Source organism: Trichomycterus rosablanca, chromosome 13 (genome assembly GCF_030014385.1).
Source record: "Trichomycterus rosablanca isolate fTriRos1 chromosome 13, fTriRos1.hap1, whole genome shotgun sequence".
NCBI lineage: Eukaryota > Metazoa > Chordata > Actinopteri > Siluriformes > Trichomycteridae > Trichomycterus > Trichomycterus rosablanca.
In genome coordinates, this window is record NC_086000.1 from 244,191 (window position 1) to 266,096 (window position 21,906).

General features: G+C 48.0%; 2 protein-coding genes across 4 annotated transcripts in view; both read right to left on the reverse strand.

Annotated features, from left to right (window-relative positions):
- The window catches only part of ahctf1 (AT hook containing transcription factor 1), a 29,051-nt gene extending 21,210 nt beyond the window's left edge, over positions 1 to 7,841 (reverse strand). For all 3 annotated transcript variants that reach the window (XM_063006836.1, XM_063006837.1, XM_063006835.1), the window contains exons 1-6: positions 7,720 to 7,841; positions 7,236 to 7,492; positions 6,964 to 7,144; positions 6,275 to 6,482; positions 5,496 to 5,612; positions 5,313 to 5,397 (exon numbers count right to left, since the gene is read on the reverse strand). In XM_063006836.1, the coding sequence (XP_062862906.1) occupies positions 5,313 to 5,397; positions 5,496 to 5,612; positions 6,275 to 6,482; positions 6,964 to 7,144; positions 7,236 to 7,492; positions 7,720 to 7,840 (969 nt within the window). In that variant the 5' untranslated portion in view covers position 7,841. The remainder of the gene's footprint in view (positions 1 to 5,312; positions 5,398 to 5,495; positions 5,613 to 6,274; positions 6,483 to 6,963; positions 7,145 to 7,235; positions 7,493 to 7,719) is intronic.
- A 2,574-nt stretch (positions 7,842 to 10,415) lies between these two features.
- snap25b (synaptosome associated protein 25b) lies at positions 10,416 to 21,802 on the reverse strand. Its single transcript, XM_063007402.1, has 8 exons — positions 21,714 to 21,802; positions 15,251 to 15,345; positions 14,022 to 14,063; positions 12,483 to 12,531; positions 11,944 to 12,061; positions 11,590 to 11,706; positions 11,215 to 11,359; positions 10,416 to 10,706 (listed from the first exon to the last, which is right to left on the reverse strand). Exons 2-8 carry the CDS (start codon positions 15,317 to 15,319, stop codon positions 10,638 to 10,640), a joined length of 609 nt encoding a protein of 202 aa, XP_062863472.1. The 5' UTR covers positions 15,320 to 15,345; positions 21,714 to 21,802; the 3' UTR covers positions 10,416 to 10,637.
- Positions 21,803 to 21,906: the final 104 nt, after the last annotated feature.

Sequence of the window (21,906 nt, forward strand, 5' to 3'; positions counted from 1 at the left end):
CCTACAGTACACCCACCACACTGCACTCTCATCACACACCGCCATGAGGAACAGGGTTACACAGCGCCCCCTACAGTGCACCCACCACACTGCACTCTCATCACACACCGTCATGAGGAACAGGGTTACACAGCGCCCCCTACAGTACACCCACCACACTGCACTCTCATCACACACCACCATGAGGAACAGGGTTACACAGCGCCCCCTACAGTGCACCCACCACACTGCACTCTCATCACACACCGTCATGAGGAACAGGGTTACACAGCGCCCCCTACAGTGCACCCACCACACTGCACTCTCATCACACACCGTCATGAGGAACAGGGTTACACAGCGCCCCCTACAGTACACCCACCACACTGCACTCTCATCACACACCACCATGAGGAACAGGGTTACACAGCGCCCCCTACAGTGCACCCACCACACTGCACTCTCATCACACACCGCCATGAGGAACAGGGTTACACAGCGCCCCCTACAGTACACCCACCACACTGCACTCTCATCACACACCACCATGAGGAACAGGGTTACACAGCGCCCCCTACAGTGCACCCACCACACTGCACTCTCATCACACACCGTCATGAGGAACAGGGTTACACAGCGCCCCCTACAGTACACCCACCACACTGCACTCTCATCACACACCACCATGAGGAACAGGGTTACACAGCGCCCCCTACAGTACACCCACCACACTGCACTCTCATCACACACCGCCATGAGGAACAGGGTTACACAGCGCCCCCTACAGTGCACCCACCACACTGCACTCTCATCACACACCGTCATGAGGAACAGGGTTACACAGCGCCCCCTACAGTACACCCACCACACTGCACTCTCATCACACACCACCATGAGGAACAGGGTTACACAGCGCCCCCTACAGTGCACCCACCACACTGCACTCTCATCACACACCGTCATGAGGAACAGGGTTACACAGCGCCCCCTACAGTGCACCCACCACACTGCACTCTCATCACACACCGCCATGAGGAACAGGGTTACACAGCGCCCCCTACAGTGCACCCACCACACTGCACTCATCACACACCGTCATGAGGAACAGGGTTACACAGCGCCCCCTACAGTACACCCACCACACTGCACTCTCATCACACACCACCATGAGGAACAGGGTTACACAGCGCCCCCTACAGTGCACCCACCACACTGCACTCTCATCACACACCACCATGAGGAACAGGGTTACACAGCGCCCCCTACAGTGCACCCACCACACTGCACTCTCATCACACACCGTCATGAGGAACAGGGTTACACAGCGCCCCCTACAGTGCACCCACCACACTGCACTCTCATCACACACCACCATGAGGAACAGGGTTACACAGCGCCCCCTACAGTGCACCCACCACACTGCACTCTCATCACACACCGCCATGAGGAACAGGGTTACACAGCACCCCCTACAGTGCACCCACCACACTGCACTCTCATCACACACCGCCATGAGGAACAGGGTTACACAGCGCCCCCTACAGTGCACCCACCACACTGCACTCTCATCACACACCGTCATGAGGAACAGGGTTACACAGCGCCCCCTACAGTACACCCACCACACTGCACTCTCATCACACACCACCATGAGGAACAGGGTTACACAGCGCCCCCTACAGTGCACCCACCACACTGCACTCTCATCACACACCGCCATGAGGAACAGGGTTACACAGCGCCCCCTACAGTGCACCCACCACACTGCACTCTCATCACACACCGCCATGAGGAACAGGGTTACACAGCGCCCCCTACAGTACACCCACCACACTGCACTCTCATCACACACCACCATGAGGAACAGGGTTACACAGCGCCCCCTACAGTGCACCCACCACACTGCACTCTCATCACACACCGTCATGAGGAACAGGGTTACACAGCGCCCCCTACAGTACACCCACCACACTGCACTCTCATCACACACCGCCATGAGGAACAGGGTTACACAGCGCCCCCTACAGTACACCCACCACACTGCACTCTCATCACACACCGCCATGAGGAACAGGGTTACACAGCGCCCCCTACAGTACACCCACCACACTGCACTCTCATCACACACCGCCATGAGGAACAGGGTTACACAGCGCCCCCTACAGTGCACCCACCACACTGCACTCTCATCACACACCGTCATGAGGAACAGGGTTACACAGCGCCCCCTACAGTGCACCCACCACACTGCACTCTCATCACACACCGTCATGAGGAACAGGGTTACACAGCGCCCCCTACAGTACACCCACCACACTGCACTCTCATCACACACCACCATGAGGAACAGGGTTACACAGCGCCCCCTACAGTGCACCCACCACACTGCACTCTCATCACACACCGTCATGAGGAACAGGGTTACACAGCGCCCCCTACAGTGCACCCACCACACTGCACTCTCATCACACACCGCCATGAGGAACAGGGTTACACAGCGCCCCCTACAGTGCACCCACCACACTGCACTCATCACACACCGTCATGAGGAACAGGGTTACACAGCGCCCCCTACAGTGCACCCACCACACTGCACTCATCACACACCGTCATGAGGAACAGGGTTACACAGCGCCCCCTACAGTGCACCCACCACACTGCACTCTCATCACACACCGCCATGAGGAACAGGGTTACACAGCGCCCCCTACAGTACACCCACCACACTGCACTCTCATCACACACCACCATGAGGAACAGGGTTACACAGCGCCCCCTACAGTGCACCCACCACACTGCACTCTCATCACACACCGCCATGAGGAACAGGGTTACACAGCGCCCCCTACAGTGCACCCACCACACTGCACTCTCATCACACACCGCCATGAGGAACAGGGTTACACAGCGCCCCCTACAGTACACCCACCACACTGCACTCTCATCACACACCACCATGAGGAACAGGGTTACACAGCGCCCCCTACAGTACACCCACCACACTGCACTCTCATCACACACCACCATGAGGAACAGGGTTACACAGCGCCCCCTACAGTGCACCCACCACACTGCACTCTCATCACACACCACCATGAGGAACAGGGTTACACAGCGCCCCCTACAGTACACCCACCACACTGCACTCTCATCACACACCGCCATGAGGAACAGGGTTACACAGCGCCCCCTACAGTACACCCACCACACTGCACTCTCATCACACACCACCATGAGGAACAGGGTTACACAGCGCCCCCTACAGTGCACCCACCACACTGCACTCTCATCACACACCGTCATGAGGAACAGGGTTACACAGCGCCCCCTACAGTACACCCACCACACTGCACTCTCATCACACACCACCATGAGGAACAGGGTTACACAGCGCCCCCTACAGTGCACCCACCACACTGCACTCTCATCACACACCGCCATGAGGAACAGGGTTACACAGCGCCCCCTACAGTGCACCCACCACACTGCACTCTCATCACACACCGCCATGAGGAACAGGGTTACACAGCGCCCCCTACAGTACACCCACCACACTGCACTCTCATCACACACCGTCATGAGGAACAGGGTTACACAGCGCCCCCTACAGTGCACCCACCACACTGCACTCTCATCACACACCGCCATGAGGAACAGGGTTACACAGCGCCCCCTACAGTGCACCCACCACACTGCACTCTCATCACACACCGCCATGAGGAACAGGGTTACACAGCGCCCCCTACAGTACACCCACCACACTGCACTCTCATCACACACCACCATGAGGAACAGGGTTACACAGCGCCCCCTACAGTACACCCACCACACTGCACTCTCATCACACACCGCCATGAGGAACAGGGTTACACAGCGCCCCCTACAGTACACCCACCACACTGCACTCTCATCACACACCACCATGAGGAACAGGGTTACACAGCGCCCCCTACAGTGCACCCACCACACTGCACTCTCATCACACACCGTCATGAGGAACAGGGTTACACAGCGCCCCCTACAGTACACCCACCACACTGCACTCTCATCACACACCACCATGAGGAACAGGGTTACACAGCGCCCCCTACAGTGCACCCACCACACTGCACTCTCATCACACACCGCCATGAGGAACAGGGTTACACAGCGCCCCCTACAGTGCACCCACCACACTGCACTCTCATCACACACCACCATGAGGAACAGGGTTACACAGCGCCCCCTACAGTACACCCACCACACTGCACTCTCATCACACACCGTCATGAGGAACAGGGTTACACAGCGCCCCCTACAGTGCACCCACCACACTGCACTCTCATCACACACCGTCATGAGGAACAGGGTTACACAGCGCCCCCTACAGTGCACCCACCACACTGCACTCTCATCACACACCACCATGAGGAACAGGGTTACACAGCGCCCCCTACAGTGCACCCACCACACTGCACTCTCATCACACACCGTCATGAGGAACAGGGTTACACAGCGCCCCCTACAGTACACCCACCACACTGCACTCATCACACACCGTCATGAGGAACAGGGTTACACAGCGCCCCCTACAGTGCACCCACCACACTGCACTCTCATCACACACCGTCATGAGGAACAGGGTTACACAGCGCCCCCTACAGTACACCCACCACACTGCACTCTCATCACACACCACCATGAGGAACAGGGTTACACAGCGCCCCCTACAGTGCACCCACCACACTGCACTCTCATCACACACCGTCATGAGGAACAGGGTTACACAGCGCCCCCTACAGTGCACCCACCACACTGCACTCTCATCACACACCGCCATGAGGAACAGGGTTACACAGCGCCCCCTACAGTACACCCACCACACTGCACTCTCATCACACACCGTCATGAGGAACAGGGTTACACAGCGCCCCCTACAGTGCACCCACCACACTGCACTCTCATCACACACCGCCATGAGGAACAGGGTTACACAGCGCCCCCTACAGTGCACCCACCACACTGCACTCTCATCACACACCACCATGAGGAACAGGGTTACACAGCGCCCCCTACAGTGCACCCACCACACTGCACTCTCATCACACACCGCCATGAGGAACAGGGTTACACAGCGCCCCCTACAGTGCACCCACCACACTGCACTCTCATCACACACCACCATGAGGAACAGGGTTACACAGCGCCCCCTACAGTGCACCCACCACACTGCACTCATCACACACCGTCATGAGGAACAGGGTTACACAGCGCCCCCTACAGCGCACCCACTTCTTGTGCACCCTTTTCATCCTTTACGTGAGGATTTATTGAGATCACGATGATGGGTTTACCTCGTAGATGATTCTCCCCGAGGCCGAACACTTCCTCTCTCCAAAAGCTAGCTGCAGCAGATGGAGGCTGACCACGTCCCCCTCACTGCAACACATCAGACAGTACAGGTATAACCCCTCAGCCAGAGCATCATCTCACCCTAGGTCTGAAGATTTGGGGTCGGTGAACGCGGTGTTACTCACAGATCCTGCGCCGACTGCACGGCCCACAGGTAGCAGCAGTTCCTCGGGTCGTTTTCAGGCTCCTGAAAGGTGAAGGCGTGAACGGGGACCCGGCCGCCCTCCAGCTGGGCGTGGTACCTGTAACAACGGGTCAGTCCGTCAGTGCACGGGGTGATGAAAGTAACACCAGCACCAGTCAGGTGAAACCACTTCCAGTACAAGCACCCAGTTCACATCTGCATCCTCTCTTCAAACTAAACCCGATTTACTTCCACTCACGATGACCGACATTCTTCTGAGTGGAATCGGAACCCTGCTGAGAATCACAGCAACACCGCGTCCACAGTGAGACTGAATTCCACATTTGCAGCTCCATATCATGATGCTCCCACCACCGTACTTCACAGTGGGATCACACATACACACACACACGCTTCTTTTTTGTTTATTCTGATTGGTCGAAATGCTGATGCACTAACGTAAACCATTGCTCTCGATGTGACTGTTGTTCCTGCTGCTTTCAGGTCGTCCCGCTCTGAGCTTCCTGATCATAAATCTGAGAGCAGGTTGTGAGATCTCGTGTGCTGCTCCTGACTGGGGAATATTAGTGGTTCAGTGAACGTTCCACTCGTTCCTGAGAGCTTGTGTGTGTGATCGACACTCGCTGTGTGGAATCGTCTCGACCAATCAGAACATCATTTATTCTGATGTATATTTATAGGTAGCAGGTAAACTGTGTGAGGTGTAGATGTGAACTGGACGTTTGTACTGGTTTCTCTGGTTTAGGAGGCCCCGCTCACTCTCTCTTCAGCGTCTTCATGTTCCAGAGCTGCAGGACGCCGTCGGTGAAGCCCACCGCCAGCTGGTTGGTGCGGCTGACGAACCGCAGCGCCGACACCCCGGTTCCTGTAGGAGTGCAGAGCTGGAGGCACAGGTGTCGCCCCTGCTGGGTGACGCCCTCCCTCAGACGGGGGATATCACCCGGAGATTTATTCACCACCTCCAGATCTGAAGAGCGGGGAAAGAACAAGGGGCGGGGCTTAGAGTACATCCACCAATCACACACTAGCATTCATGTTCAGTTGGGAGACCACAGATACGACTGGGCGTGTCTGGGGGAGGTGGGAAAGCACGGCTTGGGGAGGTGCTAGTCTGCAACACTCCTCGGCCAGGGCGGGGCTGGTGGGCAAGCGGCCGAGGATAGCATTAGGGAAATGGAGAGGACTAAACTGGAAAAAGCAGCACTGAACAGATTATGTTTGACGTTGACCAATCAGGTGATGTTGCTAGGCAGAAGAGAGATCTTGCTTTAATCTGATTGGCTGAAAATTCATAACGTAAGTAAACAAGGCTCCAGAATCAGAAACAGACTAGCAATCAGAAGTTCTCTAGATCAAGTCCCACCACTGCTATGCGGACATTGTTGGGCCCCTAGGGAAGGCCCTCAGCACTTAATAGTTAGCCTGAATGTACAGAGTTATCCGCTGACCTGAAGCCTCCAGCTCGGTCTGCGTGCAGGAGAAATCGTCCAGACACAGATCCACCAGGAGCACGTGGCCCAGGTCCGTCACCACGGCAACCACGCCGAAGAACCAGCGCAGGCTCTGGTGCAGGTGCTGCGTGTGGGCGCTGGCTCCGCCGTAACTCACCAGCGGCTCGATGGCGGTGATCTGAGGAAGAGGAGAGGCAGATCTGATCAGAATCGCGCTACCTGCCAGGTACGGCTTCTAACACCACAGGCACTGAACAAAAGCCCGGTACCCTGTTGGGTATGACGACGGCTTTGATGACCCGCGAGATGCCCAGGTCGTACAGGCACAGCATGCTGCTCTCGTCCTCCTGCAGGCCCACCAGCAGCCCGCTGCGCTTCAGCCAGCCGAACTCCTTCACCGCCGTGACCGAGGGCTGCACGTGATCCGTCACGCCGCCGAACCGATACGCCGAGAAGCGCTCGCCCGTGGCCGCGTGGACCACCTCCAGGTGAGGGCCGCACGCCAGCCATGCCAGGACACTCCGACCTGCACGACAACACAACACAACACCACAAACTGAGAAGAATTTCATCATCCAACACTCGCCACTGAGTTTCTACGATTAAACCCGACAATAGACGTCTCTTACCGTTGTGCTTTTTACTGTTTACCTCAGCAGAATTCAGGGGAACAGGGTTCGAGCTGGTACAACTGTAGCTCACAATGCAGACAGACAAATACTTTATTGATCCCGAAGGAAATCAAAGACTCACCGGCAGTAAATTTCCCATGAAGCACCGAGTCCAGCGTCACTTCATCCTCTCCCAAAGCGTCGACGGTCACTGCAGGGAAGCGCAGAAACCCACTGGTGACCTGAGCCGCCAGGTCACGCATCTTCACTGAAACACACACAGGTAATACACGACTGTGAGGAGCATTCCAAACCATTCAGCCTGTGAAGGGACCTGCAGGTAAACAGCGAGATCTGGTCTGACAGGAGAGGAACCAGAAGTGACATCACATCTTCATTCTGATGCTTAATAGGACTAGATCTCAAGACTAGAGTCTATATAATCTAACTGTGAGCAATCAGGTCACAGGTGTTCCTAATAAAGTGATCGATAACCTTTATCAGACTCTGATACCGGTGTACCGTCCAGCCCTGCTGGTGCACATGGTTCCAGTGCAGCACCCGAATTACCACAAACTCTCATCATCAACCTGTTTAAACTGTGTTCATTACGTGTTTATGTATTTGTAATAGGTTTAGATCAATTAAAATAATGCATGTTGTGTTTAAAAGTGACAATGTGACGTGAAAATGAAGCTGCACTCGTGCTAACGTGCTAATGCTAAAGCAAGGCGAGGTGTATGGTACAGTTAGCTTAGCATGAAGCTAAACGTCACTGAGGCAGATGAAAGGACAGTTAAATAAAGACTGTAACTAAGCAGAACACTGTGGGATTAAATATCTACATGTGATTATATGAGGGCTGAATGATATGTGTAATCAGGACCGTTTAATCCAGGTGTATCCAGTCAGACCGTTAGCATTTAGCTTACCTGTGTACTAAATCAGGAATAAATCAAACGCGACTTCAGCTGCGGTGCTTTCTGTGTCATAATCTGCATGAGTCCATATAAATCAGGAGATCTGAGTCTGTCTCTGTGTGTGTGATCATTAAATATAATATTAATTATTATAATAATGAAACTAAGTTGAGTGTCACTAACGGACCCGCTCACTGCAACTCAAACAGCCGCCATGTACACGGCTCGCTATCAACACTAATGCGCATGCGTCATATCCACGCTCAAGCATCCCCCATGCGCATGCGCTATTTTCAAACAAACCCATCACAGTTACGCATGCGCCACAGGCACTTAGAAAGTATTCGGACCCTTACATGTGGACGGTGTGGTCACTTCTTGGGATTTTGGGATTTTTCCAAGTAATCTCGGGATTTTTAATGTGCACTTAAAATCTAAAAGCAATGTTATGGTCTACAGTCATAAATAAGGAATGATAAAGTGTTAAACCCAAAACATGTCACTCCACAAACTACAGTAGTTCTCCCTAAGGACCGGGTCCCCGACACAAGAGTAATGTAGTTTATGCTGTTAGGTGCCGAGAGGAACTGGCAGCTGGTTTATTTAGAAGTAGTGAATCTAATCACTATAAAACATCCTGAAATCAAATTAATCTCCTCTTCATTTCCCTCAAAAACTCTTCACATTCATTTATTATTATTATTATTTTATTATCATTTTATTATTATTTTATTATTATTATTATTAACATGGAGTGCTGGACTTTGGGATGAGCTCCTTTTACACCCAGTCATTATTCCTTCACCTGCTCATTTTGGAACGTCTCGAAACACTGGAACTTCAACTTTTCTCTCATATTTTGCCCCCGTCCCGAACTTTTTGAAGTGTCTTACAGGCATCACATTCTAAATATGTTTCTGTTTACAAACTACAATGAAGTTGATCTGTGCGAATTTGAGAATAAACACATCACAGATTCTAAATGTCTCAACGTGTAATATATACTAATCTATAATATACTCAGGATTGAGAATGTATTTAATAATGAACAGCAGAAACACAAGGCTTTTATTGCTTATATTTTATCTATTTTTATTATTTCATGGTCATTTATCAGCAGTTAGAGAAGCTTTGCTAAAAAAGTTTGAATCCCAGCAGTTTATACAGATAGACAGAGAGAGAGAGAGAAACATGGAGACTGGAAGCAGCATGATCATCTACACTTACATTTCATCTATTTTAATTTAAATATAAAAAGATAAAACAAAAAGTAAACGAGACATCATCAGCACTATTTTATATACACACAGTTTAAAGTGTGGACAGGAACTGGAGTGTATTTACATTATTATATACCATGAGCTTCATTTACTGATTCAATTCTTCAGAACTTCACATTTAAAATGGTGATTCTGATCGTACAGATTTGAATTCTGGATCAAATGAACAGAGAATTGAGGAGAATTTCTATAATAAACTCTACAGACCTGAGAAACTGATGAGTGACACATTATGAGCACTGTCAGGGCTGCTATGCTAATGCTAACGGATGCTATGCTAGCTGTAAACTACACTTATTCCTGTGCAGTTACAGTTATTATGGCTTATTTAGAATCATTCTGCTGCTCTGAAATAAATAACAGAGAATTTAATGATGATTTCATCACATTAGAAGTTCTACATGAATTTTGTCTGAAGCTGCAGTGCTGTAGCTACTGTGCTAATGCTAACAGTGACAAGTTTTATTCGACAGTGTGTGTGTGTTTATATTCACTGATGCTAAACGAGTACTGCAGAGACACATTAAGTGTGTGTGGAATGTTATAAGTATATAAAACACTGAGTAGATCAGGATGTGGAATATTATTGTGCTTATTTTACTGTGGTGATCAAAACCATTGATTCGTTTGTGCTTGGAAATCAATTCACACGATTCACTTACATGATTCACTGAGTTAAGTAGTTCATAAAGAACCATCAGGACCAACAGTACAGACAGACAAGACACACAACGACAATGTTTACAGCAAGTGTGTGTGTGTGTGTGTGTGTGTGTGTGTGTGTGTGTATCTACAGATTATGATTATAGAGAGGAAACACACAGACGGGTGTAACAGAGAGAATAAAATGATCATTTCTTTTATCCACTTCCCAACATTTTTGTTGCGCGCTGGTTCGCTTCATCAATCCTGGTTTTGTTGGAATCAGCCTGAAAAACACAAAATACCAATAATATATTATTTAATTTTAATCTGTATATATGTATATATGTATATACAATTATTTTTCTCTATCGCCGGTTTCCTCCCACAGCACAAAAACATGCAGTCAGGTTAACTGGAGACACTGAATTGCCCTATAGGTGTGTGTGTGTGTGTGTGTGTGTGTGTCTGCCCTGAGATGGACTGGCGCCCCTTCCAGGGTGTTACTGTGTGCCCCCCCAACTGGATAAGCGGTTAATAAAGTGAGTATATATAATACTTAAATTTTGATGTGTATACATAATAATAACATTTTAATGTGTGTAAACAAATAATTATATTTTAATGACTACATATATAAAATTTGTATGTACTATGTGTAATTACATGTTAATTAGTATATATAATACTTATATTTTGATGTGTATATATAATAATGATATTGTAATGTGTATATACATCCTTATTCTCTCTATATATTATTAATTGATTGTAAATCATTCGGATGCTCTTCACCATTTCCATGATCCGGTCGATCTGCCGATTCTGGGTGTCGATCTCGTTGCCCATGTCCAGGGCCATGTGACGCAGATTCCCGATGATGCTGCCGACCTGCTCCAGATTCTCATCCATCTCGTTCTCCCGAGCATCGTTCGTTACCCTGGACACACACACACACACACACACACACATTTATACGTGTGCACTTACACTGGATGGTTTGGGGTCATGAACATAAACACCGTGGTCAGTGTGTACGTTCAGGTAAAGCGACCCGGATCCTTTAAAGTCTGGTGATGGTGTCCAGTGATTCAGGTTTATATCGTGTGTTTATTAAGTGTGTGTGTGTGTGTGTGTGTGTGTGTGATCTATAGATTAATCTATATAGACCTGCGGATGAATCCTCCACTGATGGCCATTTGTTCACGTTCGTCCATCACACGCGCCGGCTGGCTGGACACGACGCCATCCTGATTGTTTCCCCAGGACTGTCCTCGCTCCTTCAGCCTGAGGGACACAGAGAGATTCAGTGGGGGTTCTAATGCACGTCACAAACACCTTATCTATAACGTGAGAATGTTTAAAAATAAGACGCAGCCGGGTCGGTCTGTGTGGCTGCACATAAGACTGCTGTTCACCTGGGCGTCCCATATTTAATTGATTATTAATCATATGAAGATAAAAACATCTGTGTTTTATATTAATTAAACACTAAAATAATAAAACTGATGAAGATGGACGTACTTGTTACAGGGACACGGACAGATACCACAGAGGTTCCCCAAATCAGTCAGGTTCTTCTCTGCCTCCTTCATGTCCTTGTTGATCTGATCCATGCCCTCCTCAATACGCTCCAGTTGTTCTGATTTCAGGTAAAAAGAGAAAGAGGAGGGACGTGATTAACGTGGTGGAAGGTTCTTCAGTTCTCAGGTTCATGCCACTTCATCAGATCTACGTTCTGTCTTGAACAGAAGCGTGTGCAGATCGTTCTGGTTTGTGGGTAAATCTAGCGCCCCCTGGAGGACTGACGTCTGTAATAACATGTGATACAGTCACATGACAGCTTGAAGGGATTCCTCATCGCTGCTGCGATTGCGGCCTCTGCTGGCTGCTCGAGGCGCTGCACAGAGACAGTGAATAACGGAGAGCAGTGCGTGACTCTCTGGTGCAGGTGAAAAGAAGCGGTTCACTACTGCACATGTGTCGGGGGTGGGGGGGGGGGGGTGATGTCAGGTACGGCTGTCCTGGTATAAATGACTGATGTCTGTGATGCTGTAACTCACCTCCCTGCTCATCCAGCATCACCAGAGTTCTGATTCCTGCATCTTTACTCTGAGAGAGAACAAACACAAACACAATGGGGAAGGACCACAAACACACACGTTTATTACACACTGTTTATTAGCCACCGTCTCTCTGATGTCATTTCCTCTTTCTGCCAGGTGATGCTTGAGAAGGGAACAGTGTCATCTAATGTTACGTGTGTGTGTGTATGCTGGGTGTGTGTATGATGGGTAATGAAGCAGCAGCGGTCGTTCATGTGTGTATAATGTGTGTGTGTGTATCTGTGTGTGGGGGGGATAATAAAGCAGCCGATTGTTCATGTGTGTATAATGTGTGTGTGTGTGTAAGTAAATGATATTAAGACTGTGTATGTGTGTGTGTGTGTGTGTGTAAGTAAATTATATTCTGTATCTTCTTAAGGTCCCCTTGGCACGTACGAAATTAGGGAAACAGGCTTTTAATCATGCTGCACCATCAGACTGGAATACACTGCAGAATGTTTTAAAATTGCAGGATTTGGTGAATTTAAGTTATTTTAAAAACATGTTTTTGAATATAGACATAGGTAAAACGGTTTGTAATTGTTTTAAATGAGCATTGTATTGTCTATATTATGTATTCATGTTTGTCGTATGTTGTTTGTGTAAGTGTAACTATGTACTATGTTGCTGCTTATCTTGGCCAGGACTCTCCTGCAAATGAGATTGTAAATCTCAGTGAGATTAATTTCCTGGTTAAATAAAAAATAAATAAAAAAATATTAAGACTGTGTATGTGTGTGTGTGTGTGTGTGTAAGTAAATTATATTAAGACTGTGTGTGTGTGTGTGTGTGTGTTGTCACAGTGTGGTGATGCAGAGCATCAAGCTGAAATTAGATTAGTGTCATAAACAGCAGCACTGCATCTGTTCACGTGTGTGTGTGTGTAGAATGTGTGTGTATAATGTGTGTGTGTATGTGTAATGTATGTGTGTGTTTGTGTAATATGTGTGTGTGTCTAATGTGTGTACAGTGTGTGTGTGTGTGTATATATACACCCCCCCCCCCTTCCCCGGGCTCTTTAAAGCTCCAGTGACCTGAATACAGCAGACGATTCATGTCATCAGGACGGAGTAAAACGTCTCTGCGTACATACGAGCTGTAACTTCATTCTCCTGCAATAACCAGCTCCAGAGACTCTCCACTAACGAGCTCAACACACCCCTGCACACTCGGCATATTCAGCCTCAGTGCAAAATCTGTGCCCGTGTTACCCACAGATGGGCGTGGTGAGTCCCCACACACAGCGGTCTGAGGAGGGACGAGCCATCAACTGCTGACAGGTTGTTGGGCGACCGAGACTCATTGATGACAGAGAACATGTGTGTGTGTGTGTGTGTGGATCAGATGATTTTAATCCTGGTGATGAGCTGAATCATCACAACATAGTTCACTCAACCCTTCTGTGCCAGTCAGAGTCCCCATGCATCTCCTGCCCACTGTTTAAAGCTCCTACAGTGAGCACACAGAGCCTGTGTGTGTGTGTGTGTGTGTTCTTACCTCCTCGACCAGTTGCAGCATACGCCGTGTGCTCTCCAACGACTGCAACACACACACACACACACACACACACAGTATGTGAAACAGTAGAAAAAATACAAACACACAACCGTATAGAACAAAGAATGAATCGATTTCACCGTCTACAGTCCCAAACATCATTAAACAAACCTGAACACACAGAGAACATGTAAACAACAGAACCACATGGACTCTGGAACCCTTCAGGATAATGCAGACAGTATAACGGGGGCGCCGCTGCACTCACGCCCGTGGTTTTGATACGGGGCGTCCACATACTTTTGGCTGTATATTATATTTTGTCTGTCTCCTTCTTTCTGGGGCTCGTTTTGAGTCACTGCTCTGCTGAACTATCCGGTGAACATTCTGCGATGTCTCGCCTGTCGACTGTCAGCAAAACAGCAACAGAGCAAAACGCTACCGCCAGCACGCTTCACAGCAGGTCGTGATTACTGACATCAGAGTCCCTGCAGCTTCTGATTGGTAGTTCTGATTAAGTGACACTTCAAGGCTTTTCCAGTGTATCCTGTACTAACAGTGTACAGTTCTACGGACACAGAGACGTCAGCAGCTGGAGCTCATCCTGATCAGTAAGTTTTTGGACGGAAACGTAAAACTTTAAAGCTTCAGTTGATTTGATTTCTGCTCCTCCAGCACATTTTCGGGGGGTTTTTCACCCCCCACGTGGAGGCTCATTTTCTGCCCGCCGGGTGTCAGGAGCGGCGTGATCGTGTTTCATTTCCGTCCGTTATCCTGCAGTTAATGGAGGAACGTAAATAAATATATAAAATATTAATATCAGTTTGGGTCTGGTGGACGTTTCAGCGGCTCTCAGACTGAAATCAGACCCCCGATCGTTAGATTTCACCTCCAGTACAGGAGCAGAGGAGGAGCAGAGGAGGAGCAGCATCGACGTGTAGAATAGAAATGTAGAATAGAAATGTAGAGTAAAGAGGCGGCGGCTGAGAGACGAGCGTCGAAGGGGTGAGAGTTCTGGAAGGCTTTACTTTGTGGTCAAAAGTAAGTGGACACCCGTCTAATGACTGAATTCATGTGTTTCAGCCACAACAGTTTCTAACAGCTGTAATAAATCAATCATATAAAGAAAATGATATGATGCTCAGGTATCCAGATACTTTTGACCATGTGCAGAATGTGTGCAGGTGTGATGTGTGTTTCTGAGGCGGGTCGTTACTGGACGCTCTCACCTCGTCGCCCAGCTGATCCGCCCTCTCCTGCAGGTTGGTTAATTCGTTCCTCATGTCGTCGTCCGCCATGTTGGCTCAAACCTCAGAGAGCCGAGCTGCACAGAGAGGAGACACCATCAACTTATTACCTTCATAACAGTGTCAGTGAGATTCAAACCTAAAACACCGCAAGCATGGAAAGAGCTCAACCACTATATGAACTGTAATATGTGACTTATTTATATTTTCTCTTTGTCCTCTTAATCTAGTCGTATCCAATTCCCCGTCTCACAGAGAGCAGTATCATGTACACACGGTCACGCTCTGCTATCTGTGAATCAACCATCACCAGTGCAGGTACCTCGACCGGCCAGCAGGAGCCGCTACTGCAACAGGAACAAGGAATCCCTGTATCTGTGAGAGCGCCATTCAAGCGCCACCTTCCACAGGTGCTACATCATTACGGCTGTGTAATCAGAGAGTGCTGCAGGGTGCTAGACTGACCTGCCTGCAGTCCAGACCTGTGTTCTATTGAAAATGTGGGATAAAACAGATTGTGGGTTTTTTTTCGCTGTACATTTACTCTGATCTTGGTGTGAACATGATGGAACCATCAGGTCTGAGAGAACCTGCACATTACAACCCAAAAACACCCCCCACCCAGAACAGAACCCAACAGGAAGCAGATATTCCATGTGAGCAGCTCTGTGCCCGTGTGTGAGTGCCGGTGATATTTTGGTACTTGAGGAGAACGTCAGCAGAGCTGGAGCGGTTCCTGGTGTTCCTGCAGCTCGTGGAAGCTGCTCAGATGTATTTTTATCCCTTAAACCTGAAACGTCTAAAACGAAACGCTCCTCACACAGAAACGCTTTTTATTTCATCTTCTCAGTGCTCACACTATACAGCCGAAAGTACGTGGACACCTGATTATTAGAAAACCACAGGATTTTGGAGTGTATCTGTGGGAGACGAGACCTTCTGGTTTCACTTGTTATTGTAAAGTTCACTGGAAATGAATCAGGACTGAACTTAATAAACTGTGTCTTTATGAGCATTAATCTGTGCACCAGAGAAGGTCCTTCCCCAAACTGCTGCCCCAGAGCTGGTAGGACAGGATTTATTCTCTCTCTAAACTTGAAAAACAACCTGAGCTTCATGAGGAAGGACCACGGTTCGATTAGATCAACCTCACTGGAGAACTTTTGGGATGGAATGGAATGCTGACTGTGAGCCAGGCCCTGTCAGTCAGCAGCCCCACAGACACAGTCCAAAATCATGTGAAAAGCGCTGAAAGGTGGGTGTCTACATACTTTTGCTCGTATAGTGTATCATACATCAAACAAATCGTGTGATCCTCAGAATTCTGATTATTCTGTTAGCAAGGAGCCACGCCCCCCCCACTCCAGTGACAGTGTGCGTGTGTGTGTGTGTTGTGTGTGTGTGTGTTGGGTGTGTGTTTGTGTTGTGTGTGTGTGTGTGTGTGTGTGTGTTGGGGGTGTGATTACTTAAGTGGACGCCGTTAGATGCTGATGGACGATCGTGAAGACGGACGAACCAGCTGCTATCTCCACTAATTACAGTGAGCAGTAGGTGGGGGGTGTGTGGGGGGGTCTAATCTAATCCAATAACAAGGGGGGGTGCAGGCTTTCATCCCACCCGTCCACTCAGGATCAAAAAAATTAGGTAGAGAAGGTGCAGCGACTCCAAACGCTCCTGAAATCCACAGCATGAAAAAGTATTCATCCCACCCCCCACCCCCCCCCAGGGTCAGTCAGTAGGTCAGGGTTTGAATCTTGGCGGTGCTATCGACTGGCCAACTGCCTGTCCAGGGTAAAAAAGGAGCCAATGCAACCCTGACCAGGAGAGAGACCATGGAGGAAGATGATCACCACTGAGCGAGTGGACGAGACCAGAACAGAGAAGGTTTAAGAAGAATAACCTGGACTGATGACATCACAACATGGATTGCATGATCAGGGGTGACACAAGAAAACTGACCCAACTGTACAGCCAACCATCACAAAGCAGCTCCCAGACCGATGACGTCACGCTCACCTCACTAACGACCGATCATCAGAGTCAGGGCGGCACCACACTACCACCACCACGCTTCACTGCACAGTAGCCGGGGTTCTGGATTCTCTGAGTCTCAGCTCTGCTACCGGTCGACTGGGCGCCACCTAGCGGGTACAATCAGCAGTGCAGACAGTGCAGCCGACAGAATGAGCCACTAGTCTGCTGGGTGGGAAAAGACGTGACTAAATATCTGATATGAGGTTGCAGGAGGGTTTCAGAAGCGCAGGATGAAGCGGGACTCAGACGGTGAGGAACACAGCCAATCAGAGCACGGAGGTAAAAATCATCCTGTTAATGCTGCAAATCAGAACCTGCTGTGGTGTGATGTTGGTGCAGCGCTGCCCGAGTTCCTGGGGTTCGAATCCCACACTGGGCTCATAAATCCAGGAGAAGATGGAGGTGCTGCAGGATCGTCTGGAGTTCAGTCTCAGTGTGGAGGCGGCGCAGGGTTCCGATTCATCTCATGAATGGAAATAAATCAGGTTTTGTTTGGTGCTTGTACTGAAGGAAAGTGTGTGTGTGTGTGTGTGTGTGTGTAGTGTTGAGGAGACTCAAAGCAATCATCTTTCCCAGAGGGGATTAGTGTGTGTGTGTGTGTGTGTGTGTGTGTGTGTGTGTGCGCATTACCCATGAAAGGACAGAACAGAGTGCATTAATCCACAGCACCATCACTACCTTATATAATCCACCTCTCAGAACAGTGTGTGTGTGTGTGTGTGTGTGTGTGTGTGTAACATTACAGCAGTAACTCGGAGTGTGAGTGTGTTTGTCTCTGCTCTGTCATGTCAGCTTCTGTACAAGCACTGAGGGGTTGTGGCTCACTACTGTGTTCCAAACTTCATCAAAGAATCAATCAGCTCCAAAAGAACAATTTTATCTTTTACCACCTACTATACATAATAGTGTAAAAAGATTCAGGGAGTCCAAAGAGTGTGTATGTGAGTGTGTGTATGTGAGAGTGTGTGTATGAGAGTGTGTGTGTGTGTGTGTGTGTGTGTGTGTGTGTGTGTGTGAAAGTGTGTATGTGTGTGTGTTTATCTGAGAGAGTGTGTGTGTGTGAGTGTTTATATATATATATATATATATAGTGTGTGAGTGAGTGTGTGAATGTGTGTTTGTCTGAGAGTGTGTGTGTATACTGTATGTGTTTGAGTGTGTGTGTGAGTAAGTGTGTGTGAGTAAGTGTGTGTGTACCAGCATGAATAAAGACCCCCCTGAACAGAAGGTGAACAGGGTCCAGAACTCACCATCTGCCTCACACACACACACACACACACACACACACACACACACAGAGTCAATCTGGGAGGGGGTTAAATACTTTTTCCACACTTGTGTATTCAGCAGAATTCCCCAGCATGGACGTCCCATTCCAAAACCATAACCCCCCCCCCCCCCCCACACACACACACACACACACCACATCTGCAGCTAAACAGCCTTAAAGATTTTGAAGTGCGTCTGTAAGAATTTGTGCCCAGGAACTGATACAGGACCAGAAGGCCTGGCTCACAATCCACATTCCGATTCATCCCAGAGGCACTGAGTGGGATTGTGCAGGTCACTAGAGCTCATTCATTCATTTTCAAGGTCACTGTGGGTCCAGTTTCCCCAGAATCACTGGACATAATGCAGGAACAAACCCTGGACAGGATGCAATCCATCCATCCATCCCCCCACAGACACAGCCATTCAGATCTGTATGTAGACAGCCTAGCAGTGCTGGGGATTCGAACCCTGGATCCCAGTGTCAGTGGGATAGAAGCTTCTCACAAGACTTTGAAATGTGTCTGTGTGTGGGAATTTGTGCCCGTGTTGCTCAAGAAAGCCTCAGTAGATGTTCCTGTCCTGGTTTTTAAATCGAGCTTCTCTTGCTCATGATGGAACAGAACATGAAAGGGCCTTCCCTAAACTGTTGCTGCAATATTAGAATCATATGATTTGCCTTGATATGATTGATTTATTCCACCTCGAGTTCAAGAATTAGATGGGGTGTCCCAATACTTTTGTCCCTACAGTGTAGAAGGATGTGAAAAAGTATTCACTCCCCTCCATCCCTAAACTGTTTATACGTTTGCTCTTCTCCGGTTTTATTTGCTCTGAATATTTATGTACAAAATTCTTCTTATTTTATTTACTGACTTCAGGTCGACTGTGAAGGAAGTGGATGATTAAATCCAGACGTTTATATTTATATTATTATTATTATAGTTTATTTAATGGACGTGGTGCCGGTGCATCATCAGCTGCTCTCACGTTCATCACTAATAAATTAATTTCGAGTTTTTATGAGCTCGTTTTTACCTCTGTGTGTTTGTGACGCGTCTGAAGAACTCATGATGTTTTATCTGATCATCACAGCGTTTCATTTTCTGTCAGATTGAAACAAAAACTGAGCATAACCAGGCATACAGTCACGCTGGAGCAGGAGGGGACTTCCCTAAACTGTTGCTACAAAGTCTGAAGTAAATCTTGTTATTTACACACCTGTGAGGAGCGGGTGTGGCTGTAATATCTGAACTCAGTAAACGAGGGGCGTGACCACAAACTTTTGATCACGAATCCGGAGGCGTGGAATGCCCCGACGACACCTCGTCCCCCCACAGCGGTTCTCACGTTCTCCAGCTCCACCAACACCTCAGACGTGATGAGGAATGTTCATCTGCAGCCGCTCACTCGCTGTCAACGAGATGAAGAAGCAACTAACAGAGATCGTGAGAGACCAAACACCGTGCATTCATCACAAATACAGAACTGAACGAGCGTCTCTGTGGCCCGAACAGGTCTTAAAAAAGTCTACGAGATCAGCCTTGGTGTAAAGAGCACAGCAGCTGGACCCCTGAGCAACAGACATACGGTACAGAACGTTTCACCTCACAGATCACGATCACCCGTCAGTAATGTGGAGGATCTATAACGGTACGAGACAATCTGCTACACATGATTTGGTCTTATAATGACTTAGCTGAGGTGCACCCTGTGGTGCAAACACTCCTACCTGAGACTGGATGCACAAACAATGTCTGAAATGTACAAGTTAGAGACTCTGCTTTTGTGCAGAAGGTGGCTTGGCATTGACTTGCTGAAACAAGCAGCGGCATCCCCACAGATGTTGTTCCAAAATGTGTTTGCACCCCTCAGCATTAATGGAGACTTCACATAGTGTTCAGACTCGACTAAACACCTTCGTTATGAAATAATAAACCAGCCCGACGTCCTAAACACCAGCACCCGTTTTTACAAGCACTCGTGTTTTATTGAATGAGCACAAATTTCCACAGACACACTCCAAAATCCTGCTGAAAGATGCATATTAATATTTCAACAAGCTCCACATACTTTTGGCTACACAGCTGCATTATACTGTATTATCCTGCACACTTTATTTTAGGGATTATGAATTATTGGGACGGTTTGATTTTCTTTGAGACATGAAGCAAGTTCACACACACACACACACACACACACACACACACACACACACACACACAGAAACCAGAACACACTTCAATCAATAAATCAGGACTTCATTACCCAGTGCACTTCAGGCTCTGATTTGCGACACGACCTGATGTACATCAGTGCAGCTTAATCTCAAGATTCTGAGCTGAACATGAACATCAAGGTTCTTCTTCTTTCCTCCTGAACTATTTTTGCAGCAGCTGCGAGTTGGTTTGGATTTTGAAGCTTGAAGCTTTGAAGCTGGTGTCTGAGCTTCTGAAACACGATTTTATATTTAAAAATAAAGCTTTAAGTTTTTTATTCTGAGAGTTTTTTTGCACAGCACTTCAATTCACCAAAATATATGATGTAAAAATTACAACATGTATTTATATATGTACATTTATATGTATTATTATTATCATAAATATATTATTATATCCATCTGTACTGTATATGTATATAGACTAATATTATATTGATTTATTTATTAAGTATTTATATTATATTCGTTTTTATTATATGTGTATATATTATATTTAAGTGTATATTTATTACTGTATTACTCTGTACTGTATGTGTATATAGTGTTATTATGTTCATGTGTTTAGTATGTGTATATTTTATATTCCTCTGTACACGTATATAGATTATTATAGTGATATATTTAATACGTGTATATATTCCTCTGTATTAATTGATATATTTAGCATGTACATACATTATTCCTCTACTATATATGTGTATAAATGTATGATTATATCAGTATAATTATTATTATAATGAGGAAGTCCTGGTGCGCTTTGGTTTTACGCACTGATTTGTGGGACCTGACCAGTCTCCGCTCACCTGTAAACTAAACCAGAACAAACACGAGCTGCTTCCACCTCAAACCAGTACAAAAGTACCAGAACAGCCCCCCAGTAAGCGCGGAAATGAGGAATAACCCCCCTGTGGTGCTTCTTACCTCCAGCAGTGGATGGATGGATGGATGGATGGATTAATCCTGAGTCCCGGAGCTGCGCGTCGGTCCGTGTGTGCGGCTCAGAATAAACCGATCATCCCGCGGAGCAGCAGCACTCTGTACCTCCCTCACCCTGCCACCCTCATCCTCTCACCCTCACCCTCTCATCCTCACCCTCACCCAGCCCCCAGCCGGC

What these genes read in the sequence shown, in the direction of transcription:
- snap25b (XM_063007402.1), bottom strand. Translation starts at nt 15,319, where the DNA reads ATGGCGGACGACGACATGAGGAACGAATTAACCAACCTGCAGGAGAGG. An exon ending in TGCTGCAACTGGTCGAGGAG is followed by an intron (nt 12,532 to 14,021) that starts GTAAGAACACAC and finishes GTTCTCTCTCAG; the next exon opens with AGTAAAGATGCAGGAATCAG. An exon ending in AGTGGAGGATTCATCCGCAG is followed by an intron (nt 11,360 to 11,589) that starts GTCTATATAGAT and finishes GTGTGTGTCCAG; the next exon opens with GGTAACGAACGATGCTCGGG.